Source organism: Entelurus aequoreus, linkage group LG15 (genome assembly GCF_033978785.1).
Source record: "Entelurus aequoreus isolate RoL-2023_Sb linkage group LG15, RoL_Eaeq_v1.1, whole genome shotgun sequence".
NCBI lineage: Eukaryota > Metazoa > Chordata > Actinopteri > Syngnathiformes > Syngnathidae > Entelurus > Entelurus aequoreus.
Window position 1 is genome coordinate 9,827,065 of NC_084745.1, and position 22,074 is coordinate 9,849,138.

Consider the following 22,074-nt stretch of genomic DNA (forward strand, 5'->3'; position numbering starts at 1 on the left):
ACATGTAAGAAAATATGTTTTTAGGACCGGGGTTCTTAACTGTTAACCTAAGGGCCTGACTTTTTCAATACAAAGAGGTCAGGGGGCCACTCAAGCAGTTACACTGAATTAGTAATCTTCCTCTTGATTGTAATCATATTCAATAATAATATCTAACCTACTCACAGTTTAGAAGGATAAACCTAAAATAGTTTTAACCTAAAAATAAGTACTCATCAAACATACTGCAAAAGAAGAGATTCATAAAGACTGCTGAAAAATAAATGTACATACAATTACGCAATGCTTAAATGGAAAAATTCTAACTAAATAATAACTACTATATTTTTTTTGTATTTTATTTTAATATATATTTTTCCTAAATAAACTATCAATAAAAATTAAAGTGCAAAATAGAGCTTCACCACTTTTAGTCATATTTTTTGCGCTCAACTTCTCTACGACTTAATCGCCAGACTTTTTCTGTTAGATATTGTCATTACTGCCACAAGTGGTAGAAAAGTGTATTACAACTGAGTACCGCTGCGGCCCATACGGACCACAGCTGAGGAACAGAAATTTTTTTGCCGGCCTTTTAGAGGGTGTTCGTGGCCCTATGGTTAAGAATCACTGTATCACTGTTTGGGACACAGATATGCTCTTTAAGCAGACATCAAAGCAAAATATCCTGTAAAACTGCCAGAGACAAAATACTTGTCCTCTTCTTCTTTTTTTTTTCATCTTCTACATGCCATAATAATATTAACAAATAAGAAAATGTTAACTTTGATTGCACAAAATACCTTGAAAATGCCACAAATGCTCCAGTACTGAAACCGACGAGAGTGGAGGCCATGTTTACATTGCAGTGCATGCGGACATGACGTCATGTCCGCATGCAGGACAGGTTGCATTCACATTAAAATAATTTTTTTTTGTAATGTGAACGGCCACATAAAAATCCGAATTGGACATTCGAACCTGCAGTGTGAACGTAGCTTAAGATGGTTTGGTCAACTGGAAGGCTGCAGCGCCCCCTACCACACCCGCTGGATGAGCGATGTTCTTTATTTCCTTACATTGGAGGAAATTAGGCTGACATTGAACGGTTGTTCTGTAAAATGTCAAGACGTATGCATGGGTTGCTTTTTTAAACTATGTAAGAGAGACTGATCTCCAGTTTGGCCCTGATTGAGACGTCATTGAATGGTGGATGATTGATGAGCCTTTTGTTTGCTTTTGTGTATTGCTGCACCGGTTTTATAGTAAATACCATATTTTTCGGATTATAAATCGCAGTTTTTTTCATAGTTTGGCCGGGGGTTGCGACTTATACTCTGGAGCGACTTATGTGTGAAATTATTAACACATTACCGTAAAATATCAAATAATATTATTTAGCTCATTCACGTAAGAGACTAGACGTATAAGATTTCATGGGATTTAGCGATTAGGAGTGACACGATTGTTTGGTAAACGTATAGCATGTTGTATATGTTATAGTTATTTGAATGACTCTTACCATAATATGTTACGTTAACATACCAGGCACGTTCTCAGTTGGTTATTTATGCCTCATATAACGTACACTTATTCAGCCTGTTGTTCACTATTCTTGATTTATTTTAAATTGCCTTTCAAATGTCTATTCTTGGTGTTGGCTTTTATCAAATACATTTCCCCCAAAAATGCGACTTATACTCCAGTGCGACTTATATATGTTTTTTTCCTTCTTTATTATGCATTTTCGGCCGGTGCGACTTATACTCCGGAGCGATTTATAATCCGAAAAATACGGTATTTGCTTGTGGACTCCGACGACAGCAACATATCCAACTTGAAGTGTAAGAAAACAAAGAAGGAAGTGCTCACCAGCAGTTTGGACTTCAGCAAGATCTGCAGCACCTGGACCAGGATGTCCTGAAAAAACGCGAGGAGGAACGTTAAAGCGTGACGCGGTCATTGGGTGACATGGCGAGTTTGGTGCGCTTACGGTTTTGATCTGCGTGCTGTCGGTCAGCTGCTGGACGGTGTAGCTGTCCTCCGTGTTGTACTGAAGCAAGATGGCCATCTGGAAGGTGGATGCCTGCAGCGTGTACCTGCGTGAGGACGACGCCACTTTAGACGCTGCTGCTGCTGCTGCTCACTTCTGTCAGGAAAAGGAGGGAGCAGGAAGTACCTGTTCTTGAAGCAGTTGGTGACCAGCTCGCCTTTGGACAAGTGGTAGAGCCACGTCAACTTCCTGCCGCTGTGTCTACTGGCGTAGAACGCCGTGAAGCGCTGGTAGCTTCTTTCCAGCTACATGCAAAGGAAGCAGTGAGGTCATGTGACTCGCCTTGTGTGTGTGTGTGTGTGGCAAAAATGTAAAGTTTTGACAGGTAGGCAGAGGAGACGTGCTGTAGGCGACCAGCGCCGCATGAAAGGGCAGACCGGAGAAGAATTCTCACAAGAACTAAAAAATTGCCCTGTCAAATATCAATACATAATTGACAACGGGAGTCATTTTTATTCTTAAAATGAATTACATTTAAAAAATACTAATTTAAAAAACAGGCTCCAGCAAAAACATAACATGGGCGGCGTGTGTCGGTTGGTACTGCAGCCGTGCCTGGAACCCGAGGGTTCCAGGTTCGATTCCCGCTTCCGCCATCTTAGTCACTGCCGTTGTGTCCTTGGGCAAGACACTTTACCCACCTGCTACTAGTGCCACCCACACTGGTTTAAATGTAACTCAAAGATGTAGATAATGGGTTTCACTATGTAAAGCACTTTGAGTCTCTAAAGAAAGCGCTATATAAATATATTTAACTTCACAGCATTTGCCAGGCAGAAAGAAAGGGCTGCTGCTTGAGCAGTGCTTATTTTTTTATCTACTTCACTAATTTAACTATAAGTTGGCATCATACGTGTACATCTTGTATCTGTGTCTGCTGTTGTACATACCAGTGTTTCCCACACATTCATTTATTTGTGGCGGCCCGCCACGAAAGAATTACGTCCGCCACAAATAAAAAATTAAAAAAAAATTTAAAAAATTAAAAAACTTTTTTTTTTTTTTTTTTGTCCTGTCCAGCTTCTCAGGCAAATCATATAGTTGATGTAGATGCCCATGTAGGCTGTTCAGATTTAATTTACAAAAGAGAAGTGTAGGATACTTCTGTTGTTGCCTTATTTGTATTTGACCACTACTGTTTTCTGTTCATTTGTTACTGACTGTGGCAGGACACCTCTGCCTCTGTTTCACTTTATGTTGCTGGTAAATAATATGGTTGTAGTAGTAGGCTAAAGTTAAATTATTTAATATGCACTAATTAAAGGGGCAGAGCTTTAAGAGACATTTTAGCTTTTTTATTTTTATAAGATATATTTTTTGTAAGAACCACAATTAATAAATATATTTCAGTGAATAACTTATTGTTCAAATCTGTATATAAATATGTACATAAAATATTGTAATTATATTGTAAAATGGCATTATATATGGATGGATGGACGTTTAAAAGAAAACTGTTATTAATTAGTAAGTATACATTTTTTGAGCCTTTTTAGAGAAAATCATATCATTGTAGTAGATTATGCAAATTACTCGATGATGTCATGGTGACCACGCCCCTAGCCACGCCCACCGCCACAGGTATCTTGGCAGTTTATCGGAAACACTGCATACGATAAAAAAGGCTGATACAGATACACAACAAAATGGCAAATATCCGCGCCGATAATCAGTCAATGTCTAATGTGTGTGTATGTCTTACCTCAGAGGGCAGAGCAAAGGTGCAGGACTGCTGAAAAGGCCACGAACCTGAACTCAGAACCTGAATACTGAAGTCCACTGAACACGCATCAGACATGGAAAGACACACACACACGTGCGCACACACACATTCATACACGCACACACACACACACATTAGTGGCCCTGGCGAAGTGTGTACTTGTCGGCGCTCGTGGTCACTCACAGTCCAGAGGTTCAGAGTTGGTCAGGTGCTTCTTGAACTGTTCGTTGAGATCTTTGCTCACTCCGATGTCCTGGAACATTCTTTGAAGTTTGGACGTGTACTCGAAGCCGCACGCTTGCTGCAGGAGAGAGTAATGGCTATCAGAAAATGTATTTTCAATCAGGAGTGTTCAAACTTTTTGCTCTGACGGCCGCACACTGTAAATTAAAAGCATGCGGGGCCAATTTATTTATAACCAAAATAAAGATTTTTTTTCCTCCTCTCAAGTTAGCTGTCGGGAACCTGGAAGGGTCTCAATCATAAAATAACTCATGTATTACTATTTTTTTTAATTATTAAACACTTAAATCTCGAGATCAACTTTAGGTCTATCAGTCAATATAAGGTGCCCTTTGTCAAAGAAAATCCTGTTTTTATGGCAAAAGCACAAAATATGCAATATTTTCCCCAAAAAAAGTTTAAAGTGGAATATTGGTTGTGACGTAATGGGAGCCTTAAATAAGTCAATAATTCATAACATTGATTTCAATTTATTATTACTTTTTGAGCAATGACAGTAAAAAAAAAAAAGCCCCACAAAAATTCTCAGGGATCCAAAAGGGCCCCACTCATAAGCGTTAAAAGAAGTCATGCATTATTTTTTTTAACTTCCTACACTTAAATCTCGAGATCAACTTCATATTTGTTGATTATAAGTTTTCATCATTTTATGCTCTTTTTGTCATAGACAACTTAGTTTTTTATATTTTATATGGCAAAAAAAAACATTAGCAAAAAAATATTTCACAGTGGAATTTATGTGAAGTAATGAGTCTTGAATAGGTCAATAAGTCATAACAACATTGATTTTGATTCATTATTATTATTTCTTGAGCAATGACAGTTTTAAATTTAAAAAAACATCCTGCATGGCAGCTTTGAATTATTAGTCAACATTGCAACTTTTTCTCATTATATTTCACCTGTTTGCTCTTTAATTCCACTTTTTAATGTTATTTTGTAATAGTATTATAAAAAAAATTAGCTGCGGGCCGCACTTTAGACACCCTTGCTTTAGATGAATAACAAAATGTCTTCCTGCGGAGGGGGCGGCGAAAAACAGACCTTAAGTTTGGAGATCATGCTGGCCTCGGCATCGTCGCTGGCGCTGTTCTGGTGGACCAAACGCTTGGCGAGCATCTTGGCGTAGAACTTCTGGAAGACGTCCTTGTCCTCGATGTACTTGAACACGACCATCTGCAGAGACACGACACGTTCACAAAGCCCGTCCGAATCAAGATGGCCGCAGTGGCGTCTCACCACTTGGTTGAGTGTGTCCTCTAGCTCCGCCTCCTCTGGGTTTTTGGAGCTGAAAAAAGGGAAGGCGGCAATCAAAAGTGTGAACGTAAGGCAGCGTGACGTCAGCTGACACTCAAACCCCACCTCTTTTTGAGTAGCGAGTCGCAGTATCTTGCGAGCAGCTCGGGCGACTTGCTGGACGACTGCGCCATCCTGGTGACGGCGTTGTTGTTGATAAACCGACCGCACGCCTGACAGGCAGAAAAAGAGTCACCAGGGGGCGCTATTTCAGCGATGGTCGCTCAATGGTCAGCTGACCTTGTCGAGAGCCGCCACAAAGCCAGCGTCGTTGTTGAAGGCGGACATGACCAAGGCGTTGTACTTCTTGTGGACGTCCAGCGTGGTCTGCACGTACACTTTGGGGTCCTAAGACGAGACGGTCGCCATGACGACACACACAAACACGCAGCTCGACTCGTGAAGAAGTGATCTTACATTGAGCGCCGCCTCGCCACATTTCTCGATGGCGGCGAGGCCCTGGTTGTGGATGTGAGTTTCTAGAAGCTTCTTGAGTTCTCCGAGGCCGTCAGTAATGCGTGAGACCAGGTTGTACATGCGGCCCAGGTCTGAGGAGACATCATCTCGTCAGTCAAAAGGCCTCACGAGGCCTCCGACACACTTACCTTCGTTCTTGTCGGCGTCCAGAAGGTTCTGGAACTCAGTGTGGAAGATCTCCAGGTGCTTCTCGATGAGGACCTGCTCGCACTTCCTGGCCAGCTCATCCTGCGTGGACTCGTGGAGATAGACCTGCACGCGCCGCTGCTCCTCCAGCAGGCGAGCCTCCGCCTGGGGTGGACCAGACCACAACGTCAGCCTGGCTCGCACGACAAAATGTGGGCGTGGGCATACCTTCTTCATGTACTCGGTGACCGGGTTCTGCTGCAGGAACTCGGTGCTCTCGCGCGTGTAGAACCGTTCCGTGTCCGTCAGGAACTGGCACTCAAAGTACTCCTTGTAGACGGACAGCGTGGGGCCTTTGGCGAAGGCATCCTCCTCGTTCAAGCCCAGCTCCACTGAAATGGGAAATGGGGACACATTTACCAGATGTCCACGCTACAAAGTACAGCGGAGCCCATTTAGGTCGACGCCCCTTAGGCTGGCCGTCTTAACTCGACATAAGCGGTTGTCGACAAACATTTTCTTGTGACTGTTTTAAAGACGTAAAAATAAAGGATTTATAAAAAAACACGTCGACATAAGTGGTTGCAGACAGATGCATGTTCTTGTGGCTGTGTTCAATGACCACTGTTGAGACTGTTACTGTAATGCCGTTACTTTCGGCGGTAACTAGTAATCCAACGCGTTATTTTTTATATTCAGTAACTCCGTTACCGTTACTACATGATGCGTTAATGCGTTATTTTTTATGTAGTATCGGCTAAAAACTGAGAAGATCTGAGTGTGTTTTATTGGAGCGCTGCGGAAGAGGCGACAAGGAAGAGGCGCGCCGCACGCTGTCTGTGTGTATGTGTGTGTGCGGGAGGGGGCGTGTCTGTGTTTACTAACAAGACATGGCGAAGCCCGAAGCCGAGTTTCTTAACATGGAGATATTCTCACTACTTTTCTTTTGTCGACCACAAAGAAAAGAACATTTTAGTTAAATGTAAGTTGTGTCTTGGATCAAAGATCCTATTTTAGTAATTCAAATCTGCTGAAACAGCTACAAAAGCAACATGTTTCGACAAAGCCCGTAAAGAGAGACACATTTCACCTCCTAAGCAACAGCGGCTGGATTTTAACGAGGCACTGCGCACTGAAGGTACACACACTCTGTCAATTCTCTTATATACTGTTGCTCTTTCATTCTAGACTTCTACAGTGTTTGATTATCACATCCCTCTAAATGTATAGACTATAAAGTTCACAAACATAAAGAGGGATGCTACTGGGCCAGGCCAATCTTTCCTTATCTCTAAACTAAAACCGGGGAAATGTGTAGAGTGTTCTGGGCTTCAGACATGATTTTATTTCAGAATTCTTTGAGAGAAAAAAACACCTGGTTAGGCTTTGTGTATGTAGTGTGTGCCTTTCTTGGTTTACAGCTATGTTGTTATTATGCTGTTTGTTACTTACGTATGTTATGTTGCAGCTATTTAAAATAGTTTTGTAAATTTGTTCTGGCCTGAAACAAATTGGCCCTTTGAAACATATCTTTGTCTTTGTGTGTTGTATGTAGACCACATTGCTTAGCAGAGTTCAGTGATGCAAATGCATGTCAAGTTGATCAACAGATTGTATTATTCTCCAGTGCAATAACAGTACTGAAATGAAGGCTAAAAGGGCATTAAAGGGTGCCTTAAAAAAAATTAAAAAATTAAAATATATAAGTAACTAAATAGTTACTTTTCACAGTAACGCATTACTTTTTGGTGTAAGTAACTGAGTTACTTTTGAAATAAAGTAACTAGTAACTGTAACTAGTAACTGGTTTCAGTAACTAACTCAACACTGTTAATGACATGAGGAAAATGAAAATCAAGGATTTTTTAACAACTCGTGTCAATGTAAGCGGTTGTCGACATAAGCATTTTTTGTAACTGTTTTTGAAGACATAGAAAATAAAGGATTTTTTTTAAAAGACGGCAACATAAGTGGTTGCAGACAACAATTTTCTTGTGACTGTGTTTAATGACATGAGAAAAATAAAGGATTTTTAACAACGCATGTTGTTAAAAATAAGTGGTTGTGGACAAGCATTTTCTTGTGACTGTTTTTAAAGACGTAAAACTAAAGGATTTAATAAAAAATAAAAAAACATGTCAGCATAAGTGGTTGCAGTTTTTAACAACGCATGTCTACATAAGTTATTTCTTGCGATTGTTTTAAAGGCATGAGAAAAATGAAGGATTTTTGAAAAACACGTCAACATACATCCAAACCTGCTCTAAACGAGCCGTGAGGAATTCGAGACGATCGTGACGTATTTTGCCTGAGTTACATCAGCCGATATCGCCATACATTGAGGTTTACGAGTCCGCCATTTTTATTCAGTTGTGGTTCGACGCTGCAGTCAATAAGTTTCTTCTTTTTCTCTATCCTCTTGCTGAAGCCCTAATAACTACACAATGCCTGACGGGGTGGAGGCGTAGTCAAACGGGGTGTGGCCTGGAGGAGCGCTTTAGCATGAAATAAGACCGCCCACAAAACACCACATTCTGAAGAGACGGTCAGAAAGCGGCTTGAGGATGGTCTGTAAAACATAATCCATGCAACATTTTGACCAAAGAACCAACGTTACATGTTATGTAGACCACAAGGAAATGTTTTACAACAAAACATAGTATGACCCTTTTGAATTTTTTGTTATGTGCACCTAGGGCTGGGCAATATGGCCGAAAACTATATCACAATTAGGGATGTCACGGTATGAACATTTCTTATGGTTATTGTGACAAAAATTATCAGTTATCGCGGTATTTTTTTTAAATGTGCTCAAAATTTTAAAAAGCGATACTGAAATATTTTGACCAAGTGTTATCTAAAAAAAAAAAAACATTCAAAATGTACGCATGTACCTCAAGTAGAAAATTGAATGTGCAGATTAAAGCAACACAAGCATTATAAACAAAGTAATATGGCAGAAATAAAATAACAAATAAATTAATTAATTAATGTGAAAATTGTGCAAGATTGCACCTAATGGCCATAACACATAACTGCCCTTTTTGTCCTTACAGATAAAAATAGTGATCATGCATGAGATCTAGTCTTGCATTAAGGGCCGCACGATTATGGACAAAATATTTAAAATTATTTTTTATCAATATTGAAATCCCAATTATTAATCCCTATATTCATTATGTTAGGTAAAGTGTTGGGGTGTGAACACAATGCCATCATGTAATTTGTAATATCTAATAAAAAAAAGCTATAGATAAACATTATCCATTTATTTAAAAACAAATGTTTGTGTTTTTGTTCATTAATAGTATCAACGTGTCAGCTTTTTCTCATTGCATGAGGCCTTTCTCTATTTTTACATTTTGATAGAGAGAAGTATTCTTTAAGTTATGTACATTGACATGTACATGTATGTACGTGTACATGCTGTATCGGGACAGATCTATTAAGAGTTTAAACAGAAACATTTTGTATAGGAATGAACTATACACCATAAAATATTAAAATGCTATGTCACATGGATGGTTTATAAAGTAACAACATTGCAACATTGTGAAATGTAAAAAACATGTAAAAAAAAAAACCAACAACTTTTTGATATCAATATAAAACAAAGCAGTTTCGCTAATGAAGATAAAGTCTAATAAACAAGCTTTGTTCTTCTCCAACAACACCATCTGGTTCAAGGCAACAGTTTGCCCAACAAACAAACAGGAGTGATACCTCTCACAAAACATTATAGCCAGTATTTATGTTATTGGAACACTGACAAAGTTAACAGTTAAATAAAGGATGAGTGAGCATTCTATTAAACAAACTGAAGACTTTATAAACAAGTTGTGGCAACGTTCCCCACATCGCCTGTTGCATGGTAACTCTCAGTCGCAGCAGCTGACGGAAGGACGCGATGTTGTAATGCAACTGCAACATCTGCAACATCATATATTTTTCTCCACATGTCGTCATCTAATAACAGCAGTGCGCTCTTAAATGCACACCGAGACTCCACGGAAGCAGAAACGAGTTAAACGAAGCAATCAGCGCTGTTTCATGGGAGGGAACATCTTCAGACCAAAGCAATAGTGGCAAATGTGTCGGGTTGTGTCCTGCACAAATAAGAATAGAGCGACCAAATTGTCACGAGTCGGGGCCTTGTCATTCCAACCCGAAAGCAGAGCTGAGCAGACCCATCGGTCCTGGAGGGAACGTCTCCTCTGCGCTCCTCGACTAGTCTGGGAGCCGAACCGCAGGAAAGGTGTAACACTCGATAGTTGGTGTTCCTCCCATTGCTCAGTGAATAAGTTAAAGTTAAAGTACCAATGATTGTCACACACACACTAGGTGTGGTGAAATTTGTCCTCTGCATTTGACCCATCCCCTGGTTCACCCCCTGGGAGGTGAGGGGAGCAGTGGGCAGCAGCGGTGCCGCGCCCGGGAATCCTTTTTGATGAATTCTGTTAACTGATTGGCTGTTAGAGTGTCACTTCCAATGCTCAGTGAATACTGTTAACGGATACTGTGACACTTCCTGTTTCCTGGGTTACCAAAGCGCGAGTGACTTCATAAAACAAATCTTGCTTCATAATTTCGGTTTTTAGACCAAAAAATATAAATATATATTGAATATTTTATCGAACGCATTTTATATTGATATCGATAATGTGTCTATCGCAATATATATTGATATCGTTTCATCAGCCCACCCCTATGTGCACCTACACATAAAACTGACATTTCAAAAAAGTTACTCATGTTAAGTATTTGTTTCAATAAAACAACTCAACACATACAGTATTTGGGTTTAACTTTGTCCAACTCTACTTTACGGAAAAAATATCAAGATATATTGTACGTCGATATTCAGCCAAACTATAATGGGATATCGCCCAGTCCTACACTCGAGTTAGCGACAGTGCTAGCACAGTTTAGTGATGTTCTGTGTTTGAGGGCTGCAGTAGGCCTTATGATGGCATTGTGTTTATATGAATGAGTGCATGTTGTTTGAGTGTGAATAAGGAAATTGCGATATCTAAGAGAGTTCATATTGCTCCTAATTATTTTCTGTGCTACTAAAATGTTTCTGTGCTACTAAATTATTTTATTTAGTAGCACCAGCGCTCCTAGTGAAAAAAGCTAAGTGTACATCCCTGCAATGTGGTCTGTAAAAGATGCAAGGCACTCGTTCCCACCGAGATCAGTAATGTGTGAAGTGTATTATATTTATATAGTGCTTTTCTCTAGTGACTCAAAGCGCTTTACATTTTTAAACCAGGGTGGGTGGCACTGGGAGCAGGTGGATAAGGTGTCTTGCCCAAGGACACAACGGCAGTGACTAGGATGGCAGAAGCGGGGATCGGACCTAGAACCCTCAAGTTGCTGGCACGGCCACTCTATCAACCAAGCTATACCGCCCCAATAACACAACCAACTTAGCCGAGCTCACCTTTTAGAGCACAGCTGTAACTTCCTGGCCCTAAACCTGCAGAAAATACTTCTTCTCAGGTTTCTCTGTTTACATTTTCACACTCTGCAGTATTTCGTTAATTTTGCACCTTCATTTCAAGAGGTTATTAATGTGATTTTAGAATTGAGTTTCCATCGAGTGTTTTCCATGCTTGTGTTGAGATGTCCTTTACTTTCTGCCTTGATAGCTGAGGGATTTATAATCAGGAAGTTACATTTTAAATAAAAATGTTTCATTTAATAAAGTTGGTCTTCTGGTCCTTATTTTTGATATGTCATAAAAAATATCAGTAATTATTAGGGATGTCCGATAATGGCTTTTTTGCCGATATCCGATATTGTCCAACTCTTAATTACAGATACCGATATCAACCGATAACGATATATACAGTCGTGGAATTAACACATTATTATGCCTAATTTGGACAACCAGGTATGGTGAAGATAAGGTCCTTTTTTTTTTTTAAATAATAAAATAAAATAAATTAAAAACATTTTCTTGAATAAAAAAGAAAGTAAAACAATATAAAAACAGTTACATAGAAACTAGTAATGAATGAAAATGAGTCAAATTAACTGTTAAAGGTTAGTACTATTAGTGGACCAGCAGCACGCACAATCATGTGTGCTTACGGACTGTATCCCTTGCAGACTGTATGGATATATATTGATATATAATGTAGGAACCAGAATATTAATAACAGAAAGAAACAACCCTTTTGTGTGAATAAGTGTAAATGGGGGAGGGAGTTTTTTTGGGTTGGTGCACTAATTGTAAGTGTATCTTGTTTTTTTAATGTTGATTCAATAATAAAAAAATAATAATAATTAAAAAAAACACGATACCGATAATAAAAAACCGATACCGATAATTTCCGATATTAAATTTTAAAGCTTTTATCGGCCGATATTATCGGACATCTCTAGTAATTATCAATATAAAACACTCATATTCAGCCATATCGTCCAGATCTATGGTTTGTTATTGGGCCCTCACCATATGACTGCACCACGCCACTGATGAGTCTGGTGTTGATGGTCTCGCCGTTCCTCTCTCGCTCTATCAGCTTGAGCACGGCGTTTGTGACCTGGCAGAGAGGCAGCAGCGTGAGTGGAGTTTGCAGGGACCAATCGGACGTTGAGTTTGCGTACAAAAACCCACCTGCTTGTTTAGCGGCCGGAACAAACACTCCCTCCAGGTGACCAGGGCCAGCTGTGGTGGGCAGAAGAGGATGAGTTGACGTGTGGAGCAGAAGACAAAAAAGCGACGCGAGAACGCGTTCTTGTTACCGAGTAGATTTCGTAGATGCCCTTGCGGCCCTCGTCACACTCTCGTCTGACCCAGTGACGGTTGAGGTAGGCACAGATCCCATTGAGGACCTTACTGGAGAAACGGTAATCCTCCCACTGTTGGGTGTAGAACTTGAGCACACATTCATCCATGAGGTCTTCTCCATCCTGCGGGAGGAAAACAACGAAAACTCACAAATTGTGATGAGTCTTGACTAGTGTTGTCCCGATACCAATATTTTGGTACCGGTACAAAAATGATTTCAAAACTTTTCGGTACTTTTCTAAATAAAGGGGACCACCAAAAAATTGCATTATTGGCTTTATTTTAACAAAAAAATTTAGGGTACATTAAACATATGTTTATTATTGCAATTTAGTCCTTAAATAAAATAGTGAACATACTAGACAACGTGTTTTTTATAAGTAAGTAAGCAAACAAAAGCTTCTAATTTAGTTTCTGACGTATGCAGTAACATATTGTGTCATTTATCATTCTATTATTTTGTCAACATTATTAATCTACTTGTTCATTTACTGTTAACATCTGCTTACTTTCTGTTTTAACATGTTCTATCAATACTTCTGTCAAAATGTAATAATCACCTATTCTTCTGTTTGGATACTTTACATTAGTTTTGGATGATACCACACATTTAGGTATCGATCCGATACAAAGTAGTTACAGGATCACACAATGGTCATATTCAAAGTCCTCATGTGTCCAGGGACATATTTCCTGAGTTTACAAACATAATAAAAACGATAGAAGAAAGAAAAAACGAAAGAAGATGTTATGCCAAAAAATATTGACGCTATTGTACTTGGTATCATCACAGTGGATGTCGGGTGTCGATCCACCAATGGCGTTTGTTTACATTTTGATGCCAGTGGGCTACGGTGTGTAGTGAAACATGTTTAGCTATTCTTCATCCTAAAGAGATGATACTTGTAAGAAACTCACTTTGTCGCCATGGAGGCGAGGATTAATGATTTAGAAGTAGCTAAAACGTAGCCACTAGCTAGCTAGCCATGTCTTAAAGCACCTCTTCCTGAGGGCGTTTCAGTGTTATAACTTCACCTTTATCTTTAGTTTTTAAGCCAATATGCGTCCGTTCTCCCTTTTCTGTCTACACACTGTGTCTGCTTGTAAGTACTGCGTGATTGTGCGCTGCCGAACATTCTCGTCTGCTAGTAAAACCAGCAATGACAAGACGTGACGACAACGCGGTACTTTTCAGAGGCGGTAACGTACCGAATATGATTCATTAGTATCGCGGTATTATACGAATACCGGTATACCATACAACCCGAGTCGTGACTTTTTATGAGGTTTTTTAGGAGCATGTTGGCGCACCTTGAGCAGGCTGGTCAGATAGTTCTTCAGGAACTCCTTGAGTCTCTTGTAGAGCTCCAGGCCTACAAATTGGGCTCCACCTGGGGTGGTGGACTTTTTGGAGGGCTTGCTGGGGGGCACAGAGCCCCTGCCCTGGCTGGACTGGTGGACACTGGTGCAATAGTTATATACATGTCTGAGGGCGGATCGTTAAGGAAAAATTGTCTACATAGAAGGCGAGAATCTAATTTAGGTCTAACTTTACGTGGACTGGAGTATCTATGGATGGCTGTGGAAGACTGTGGAGGAAGAAATGAGTTAACAAAAGTACTTGAGAACAAGACATGTTTGGGATACGTGTAGAGTTCCATGTAGCGCGACTTGGCCATGCTCTGCCGCGTGTACACCTGCTGGATGCCGGCCCGCAGGTCGTCCCATATTTGGTCCAGGCCTATCTGTTTCAGTCCGTGGGGGTTCTGGGTCCTGTTGGACGACATGACGTAGGCTCCTGCCCTGCTTTCTCCTCACCAGTCCTCCACTCCTCTCCTCTTTTGATTCAGGTCCGGACTGGCGCTGCTCTCAGAGTGCACGTTCCATCTGGGGAGGGGGGTGGCGGCGATGCTTCAGATGATTGTTGAGGGGATGCAGTCCCGCTGGGTGCGACCAGGTGGCCACACCTCCACCTGTGAGCAAGAGCACTCCTCACCAGATGACCTAAAATGGGCACAAGAAATGTTTGAGTTAAGAAAAGTCTGGAAACGACGGCAGGTGGTTACATAGCCACTAGATACCGGCCGATATGTTTCCAGTGTTTCCCATAAACTGCCAAGATACCTGTGGCGGTGGGGGCGTGGCTTTGGGCGTGGCTGTGGGCGTGGTCACCATGACATCATTTAGTAATTTGCATAATGTACTACAATGATATGATTTTCTCTAAAAAGGCTCAAAAAATGTATACTTCCTAATAATAATAACAGTTTTGTTTTAAACGTCCATCCATCCATCCATTTTACAATATAATTACAACACTTTATGTACATATTTATATACAGATTTGAACAATAAGTTATTCACTGAAATAAATTTATTAATTGTGGTTCTTACAAAAAATATATCTTATAAAATATAAAAGCTAAAATGCCTCTTAAAGCTCTGCCCCTTTAATTAGTGCATACTAAATAATTTAACTTTAGCCTACTACTACAACCATATTATTTACCAGCAACATAAAGTGAAACAGAGGCAGAGGTGTCCTGCCACAGTCAGTAACAAATAAACAGAAAACAGTAGTGGTCAAATACAAATAAGGCAACAAGAGAAATATCCTACACTTCTCATTTGCAAAGTAAATCTGAACAGCCTATATGGGCATCTACATCAACTATATGATTTGCCTGAGAAGCTGGACAGGACAAAAACTAAATAAAATAAAAAATTAAAAATTAAAAAAATTAAAAAATTTTTTTTTTTTTAAATCTATTTGTGGCGGACGTAATTCTTTCGTGGCGGGCCGCAACAAATAAATGAATGTGTGGGAAACACTGGTTTCTTTCGGGGCCTATACCAATTATTAGTAGTCAAGGAAGCCGAAAACCGATATTTGGAGCCGATATTGATTTGCAGTAAAAGTTATTCAAACATGAATAATACACGCCAGTAAACAAATGGACAAAGCTTTAAGTTGTTTTTTTAACATTATTTTTTTAGGAATCGTCGGCCCAGTAGTGACAATGTTTAAAGTGGCACTAATGTTGTGGTTAATTTAGCAGTAAAAAACACCAGGGTATTTCACAAACACCTTTACTACGTGTGTCTGAGGTCAACATCAACATTTGCATTTCAAAATTTGGGAAATCTCCTTGGAAAATTGTTAAAAATATGGGATTTCTCTAAATCATAATAACTTGCCATCTACTCAATTTTATAGCAGTTGATGGATGTATTACATTGTCAGGTTGTGAAGGAACCCTGAAATATTGAAAACCTTTCAATAAAAACAACATTTTTCAAGCTGGCTGACATTTCTTCCTGGATGTTACAGAAAGTATGAGAATGTGTAAGTTGCTGCCTGCTCTTGTCAAGATATTTACGCAAAGTTTGAATTTTGGCAGATATTTTCCGTCGTCTTCATGTTCATCAATCTTTGTCGCGTTATTTGATTCAATGACGGAACATGAAGCTTTCCATCCATCCATTTTCTACCGCTTATCCCTTTTGGGGTCGCGGGGGGTGCTGAAGCCTATCTCAGCATTCGAGCGGAAAGCGGGGTACACCCTGGACAAGTCGCCACCTCATCACAGGGCCAACACAGATAGACAGACAACATTGACACTCACATTCACACACTAGGGACCATTTAGTGTTGCCAATCAGCCTATCCCCAGGTGCATGTCTTTGGGGGTGGGAGGAAGCCGGAGTACCCAGAGAGAACCCATGCAGTCACAGGGAGAACATACAAACTCCACACAGAAAGATCCTGAGCCTGGGATTGAACTCAGGACCTTCGTATTGTGAGGCACATGCACTAACCCCTGTTCCACCGTGCAGCCCTTTAATGAGCTCACGTACGACTGTTACAGTAGCGGGGTAAAAAAAAAAGGCTGGCAAGACGCCACGAAAGTAGGACAAAAACTGGATTTACCAGCAAAAATTTAAGCAGAGGAGCTGTACTGTAGGTCAGTGTTTTTCAACCACTGTGCTAGTGCCGTGAGATACAGTCTGGTGTGCCATGGGAGATTATCTAATTTCACCTATTTGGGTTAAAAATATTTTTGGCAAACCAGTAATTATAGTCTGCAAATGATGTGTTGTTGTTGAGTGTCGGTGCAGTCTACAGCTCGGCAGAGTAACTATGTTATACTCTTTCATATCAATAGGTGGCAGCAGGTAGCTAATTGCTTTGTAGATGTCGGAAACAGCGGGAGGCAGTGTGCAGGTAAAAAGGTGTCTAATGCTTAAACCAAAAATAAACAAAAGGTGAGTGCCCCTAAGAAAAGGCATTGAAGCTTAGGGAAGGCTATGCAGAACAAAACTAAAACTGAACTGGCTACTAAGTAAACAAAAACAGAATGCTGGACGACAGCAAAGACTTACTGTGGAGCAAAGACGACGTCCACAATGTACATCCGAACATGACATGACGATCAACAATGTCCCCACAAAGAAGGATAAAAACAACTGAAATATTCCTGATTGCTAAAACAAAGTAGATGTGGGAAATATCGCTCAAAAGGTAGACATGAGACTTCTACAGGAAAATACCAAAATAAGAGAAAAAAACAACAAAATAGGAGCGCAAGACAAGAACTAAAACACTCCACACAGGAAAACACCAAAAAAGTCAAAATAAGTCAGGGTGTGATGTGACAGGTCATGAAAGTAGACCTACTTTGAGGCAAGAGCTATAGTGATGCATGGTTGGTAATGGTTTAAAGTCATATCCAACAATTGTGACAACGACTTTTTACCGTCAACTGAGTTTTGTTTTTGAATAATTTCTGCTGGTGGTGTGGCTCCGGATTTTTTCAACGGAAAAAATGTGCCTTGGCTCAAAAAAGGTTGAAAAACACTGCTGTAGGTGACCAGCATTGCAAGAAGAAGTGACGCCACGTGAGCGCAGCTGAGCAGACCGGAGAAGAATTCTCACAAGAATTTCAATAAAAGCCCTTTCAGATATCAAAGCATAATGAGGGAAAACTATTGACAATGAGAGTATTTTTTTTCTTAAATCAATAAAAAATGCAAAAAGGCAACTTTTTTCATGGAGGGCTTGTGCCTCTGCGAAGGTTATTACTCTCTACCGGTGTGTCTCGGCTGGTAGAGAGGCCGTGCGAGTAACTTGAGGGTACCAGGTTCGATTCCCGCTTCCGCCATTCTAGTCACTGCTTTTGTGTCCTTGGGCAACACACTTTACCCACCTGCTCTCAGTGCCACTCACACTTGTTTAAATGTAACTTAAATATGTAGATAATGGATTTCACTATGTAAAGCGCTTTGATTCTCGAGAGAAAAAAGCGCTATGTAAATATAATTCACTTCACTCATTATTTATTTTTTAAATACTGATATAATATGTGCTTATTTGGTATCCGCTGATGTAAGTATGTCATAATTGTAAACAAACACAAAAAAAGGCTGATACCGATATACAGGTACATCAAAATGCCAAATATCGGCACCAGTAATCGGCCCGGCCAATAATCAGTCCATCTCTAACAGCAACCTTCCCTCTGCACATTTTTATACAACGTTAAGATACATTTTTGAGCCTAGAAGTGCTGGAGTCCAGCTGTCAGTTACGCAGCTTCATCTGCTGACGTAACTCAGCTAATTGCAGCTTAGTCCACTAAATCGCTTCTACGGCCAGTCAGGGGCCAGCCTCCACAGCACAATCATGCTTGTGAGTCCTCAAGAGTTCCGTCAAACACTTGAGTTCAGTGTGATGGCCGACAATAACTCATGTGGCTGATTGAGCTTCAGATGGTTAATGAACAACACAGCGGAACACAAAACATGTGTAGGCTTTAAAAAAACATTCCCAAGCTAAACTGTTTTTGGTCATTAATCATTGCAGGATAGTTTGAGGAACTCGTCTAAAAGTCATACACCCAGGTTCATGACGGATCAAGTCAATCAAAAACGTATTCTAAGAAGATAAGCAAACACTGTGTTGGCCAACACAGCTAGCTATATTTAGAAGGAGCCATGATGCAGGTCAGCATCGCCATTAGGATTAGTTACCCAGAAGGAGGAAGGACATTGCTGCGCCTACTTCCTGTCACTAATGGCGGGATCGCTCTGCTAAGGTCCGAACTCAGTCTTCTCTGCTCCGGAGGACAACCTGCGTTTCTGCGGCGGTTACCGTGGCAACAACAAGGAGGGGTGGAGGGGTTGCATCTAGAGTAGCCATTGAGATGTAACAGTTGGAATTTTTAGCTGTAGACCTTGTTGAGCAGAGCAGAGCAGAGCATATTTGTCCATTCTTAACATGTACAAGACACATAAGAACTGAAATTACATTTTCGGCACAATCCCGCTAAGAGCAGACATACGTTACAGGGAGACAAGACGGGACCGCCAACGGATCAGCCACTTAGGGCGCTCCTTAAAAGGTGGGAAAAAGGTGACATTGGGAAAGGGGGAAGAGTAAAAAAAATATTAGTCTGAGGCTGGACCCTCAGAGTTCAGACAAAGACAAGGACACAAGAAGGCAAGCGGGAAGGAGGAGGAAGTGGTGAAGGCGTTACCACCCTCACCAAGAGGCAAGACAGAATCATTGTGCTTTTTAATAGCCTGCTTAAAAGGTTGAATTAGGATTAATAAGCAATTCAAGGCCACATTTTAAGAAGGACACATGGCAGGACTTGGATTTGGCGTACTCACCCACAAACACATTATAATGGGTCTGTCTGCGTGGCTTGTCGTACTAACTCTGTACAGTAGATGGCATCATAACACCTTACACAGCAGAGTCACGCATAAAACACCTCTGTTCTTCACTATTGCGAGTGTGTACGTTCTTTTTGAAATCAGCCCACACTTACGTAGAACCAGGGAAATATGTTCTTTAATCAATCGTGCCTGGACCAAGCACGAGCGTCTACCGCTGCACAAAATAAAACCAGGACCTGTCAGTCAATAACTTCACGTTTTGTGTGTTTGAAAATGTGAGATCATGTTGCACATCTCACCAAAAAGATCAGTTTTTCCCACACACAAACACGGACTTTTTTGCGCCATGACCATTTATGCAAATTAGATGACATAATTTAGCGCTGCTCCCCAGCAGCCCAACGCCACAGATGCATTCCTTTCTTGCGGGAAAGACTGAAGGACCTACTGCAAGGAATCACATTTTGGACCGTGCATTTTTATTTCAAATGTAAACTTCTCTTATTATAATGCCCCTCAGCTATCGATGCAGAAAGGAAACGTAAACACAACCATGGTAAACAATTAATCAATGTAAACAAAATTGTAAACAATAAACTCTTAAAATGAAGGTGCAAAAATAAGGAATATGTAAGAAATCTGACTACAGTCCGTTTCAAAACATCCACATAACTTCCATACTGTCAAGGTAACTTTTCCTGTTTTATCCAACAATTTATTCTCACTCTGTAGCACTCATTTTTACTTTGTCTTCTCACTCCGTACAAAGAATCAACTGGGAGACAACAAGATGGCGCAACCAAACTTGATAGTGGATATTGTTACCCGATTGGCTGTTAGCGTGTCACTTCCACTGATCACATCCTGCATTCCTCGTAGGGATGTAACGATAAACGGTAATAATAATAGCGGTAGAACTCGCGACGGTTAGTATGAAAACAAGAGGCATTGATCTCTTTCCCCCTGAAGAAACAACATACACCGATCTTAACTTGTATAAACACATTACTGTCTGAGCAACTAAGATATTCAGTTGTGTACATCGAACCTACAAGTTGTGCTCTCTTAAAACAGAGTGATCGTTTTAAACTCAGAGGAGAAGAGACCGAGGTGTTTTACGGTGCATTCAAGGCCCGCCAGATATAATAAATAACAATTGATTTTTTTGTTATGCATTTTTCATTTTAATAAATCTTAAAGCGCTACAGTACAAAACTATTTAAAACAAACACTATCACATGCAAAATGGTAGATTTTCTAAAAAAATATATATTTTAGGTATTGAAAAAAACTTGCTAAAAAATTTCAGTGTGTATAAGCACTTTTTGAGCACATTCAACAATACCGCGATATTGATAACCGTGATAATTTTGGTCAGCATGATAGGAAACTTTCCTGTCAGTTATACGGCATAGTGGCCGTGCCAGCAACCTTAGGGTTCCTGGTTCGATCCCGCCATCCTAGACTCATCCGTTGTGTCCTTGAGCAAGAAACTTCCACCCATGCTCCTGATGGGTCGTGGTTAGGGCCTTGCATGGCAGCTCCCGCCATCAATGTGTGTGTGAATTAGGGACGTAACGGTAAACAGTATAATGATAAACAGCATTTTAGACAACACTGCTTACTTCCTGGAAACAAAGTCGCAGCAGCACTGGTACATGCGCACTAGTGTCGTTTGACTTAAAAATCATGGCAGACAAACTCCCCAGAATTTGCTCCGGAGATTTACCTTCGGAGTAAACAGAGCCAAGCGCTTGGTTTAACTTCATTTTCCCTCGCTTCATTTCCGTTCAGTCCGGCGTGCGTTTCAGAGCGCACTGCTGTTAGATGGAGACAATGTGGACAATATTCGATTGAGAGGTATCACTCCTGTTTTTTTTGTTGGCCAAACTGTTGCACTGAACCACTAGGAGGTGTTAGAGAAGAACAAAGCTTGTTTATTTGACTTCATCTTCATTAGCCAAGCTGCTTTGTGTTTTATATTGATATCAAAAAGTAAACACAATGGTTTTTTTTTACTTTACTTTTTTTTTAAAGGTATTACTTTAAAAACCATTGATGTGACATAGCATTTTGTTAATGTTTTATTGTGTATAGTTAATTCCTATACGTCATTTCTGCTCAAATTCTTAATGGATCTAAATACAGTAACTTTAAAAAATACCTCCCTCTATCAAAATTTAAAAATAGAGATAAAGGCATCATGTAATGAGAAAATGTTGACATTGATATTATTAATGAACAAAAAAAACAAATACTTGTCTTTAGATGTATGGATAACGTTTATCTATAGCCTTTTCATTAGACATTACAAATGAAATGATGGTATTGCATTCACACCTCACCCCAACACTGCTTTACCTAACAATCAGTAATCATGATTTCAATATTGATAAAAAATTAACTTAATTATTATTTTGGCCACAATTGACAGCCCTATGTATAAGACTTGATCTCATACATGAACACTATCATTATGGATATGGACAAAAAGTGCAGTTACATTTTATGGCTATCAGGTGCCATCTTTCAAAATTCTTACATCAGTTTTTATTTTGGAATGTCCTATGTCCATAAAGTGCTATATGGCACAATTTTCACATTTATTTTAGTTATTTATGTTATGTTTTTTCTGCCATGTTACTTTGTTTATAATGCTTGTGTTGCTTTAATATGCTCATTCAATTTCTACTTGAG

General features: G+C 40.0%; 1 protein-coding gene across 1 annotated transcript in view; it reads right to left on the reverse strand.

Annotated features, from left to right (window-relative positions):
- Positions 1-22,074, reverse strand: part of LOC133629775 (cullin-1) — a 33,326-nt gene that overhangs the window by 5,305 nt on the left and 5,947 nt on the right. The window contains exons 2-18 of the mRNA XM_062020761.1: positions 14,344-14,700; positions 14,008-14,182; positions 12,651-12,818; positions 12,523-12,573; positions 12,358-12,448; positions 6,126-6,289; positions 5,900-6,062; positions 5,712-5,842; positions 5,535-5,642; positions 5,361-5,467; positions 5,238-5,286; positions 5,043-5,174; positions 3,939-4,056; positions 3,735-3,811; positions 2,159-2,277; positions 1,973-2,078; positions 1,852-1,899 (exon numbers count right to left, since the gene is read on the reverse strand). Coding sequence (XP_061876745.1) covers positions 1,852-1,899; positions 1,973-2,078; positions 2,159-2,277; positions 3,735-3,811; positions 3,939-4,056; positions 5,043-5,174; positions 5,238-5,286; positions 5,361-5,467; positions 5,535-5,642; positions 5,712-5,842; positions 5,900-6,062; positions 6,126-6,289; positions 12,358-12,448; positions 12,523-12,573; positions 12,651-12,818; positions 14,008-14,182; positions 14,344-14,483 — 1,947 coding nt within the window. The 5' untranslated portion in view covers positions 14,484-14,700. The remainder of the gene's footprint in view (positions 1-1,851; positions 1,900-1,972; positions 2,079-2,158; positions 2,278-3,734; positions 3,812-3,938; positions 4,057-5,042; positions 5,175-5,237; positions 5,287-5,360; positions 5,468-5,534; positions 5,643-5,711; positions 5,843-5,899; positions 6,063-6,125; positions 6,290-12,357; positions 12,449-12,522; positions 12,574-12,650; positions 12,819-14,007; positions 14,183-14,343; positions 14,701-22,074) is intronic.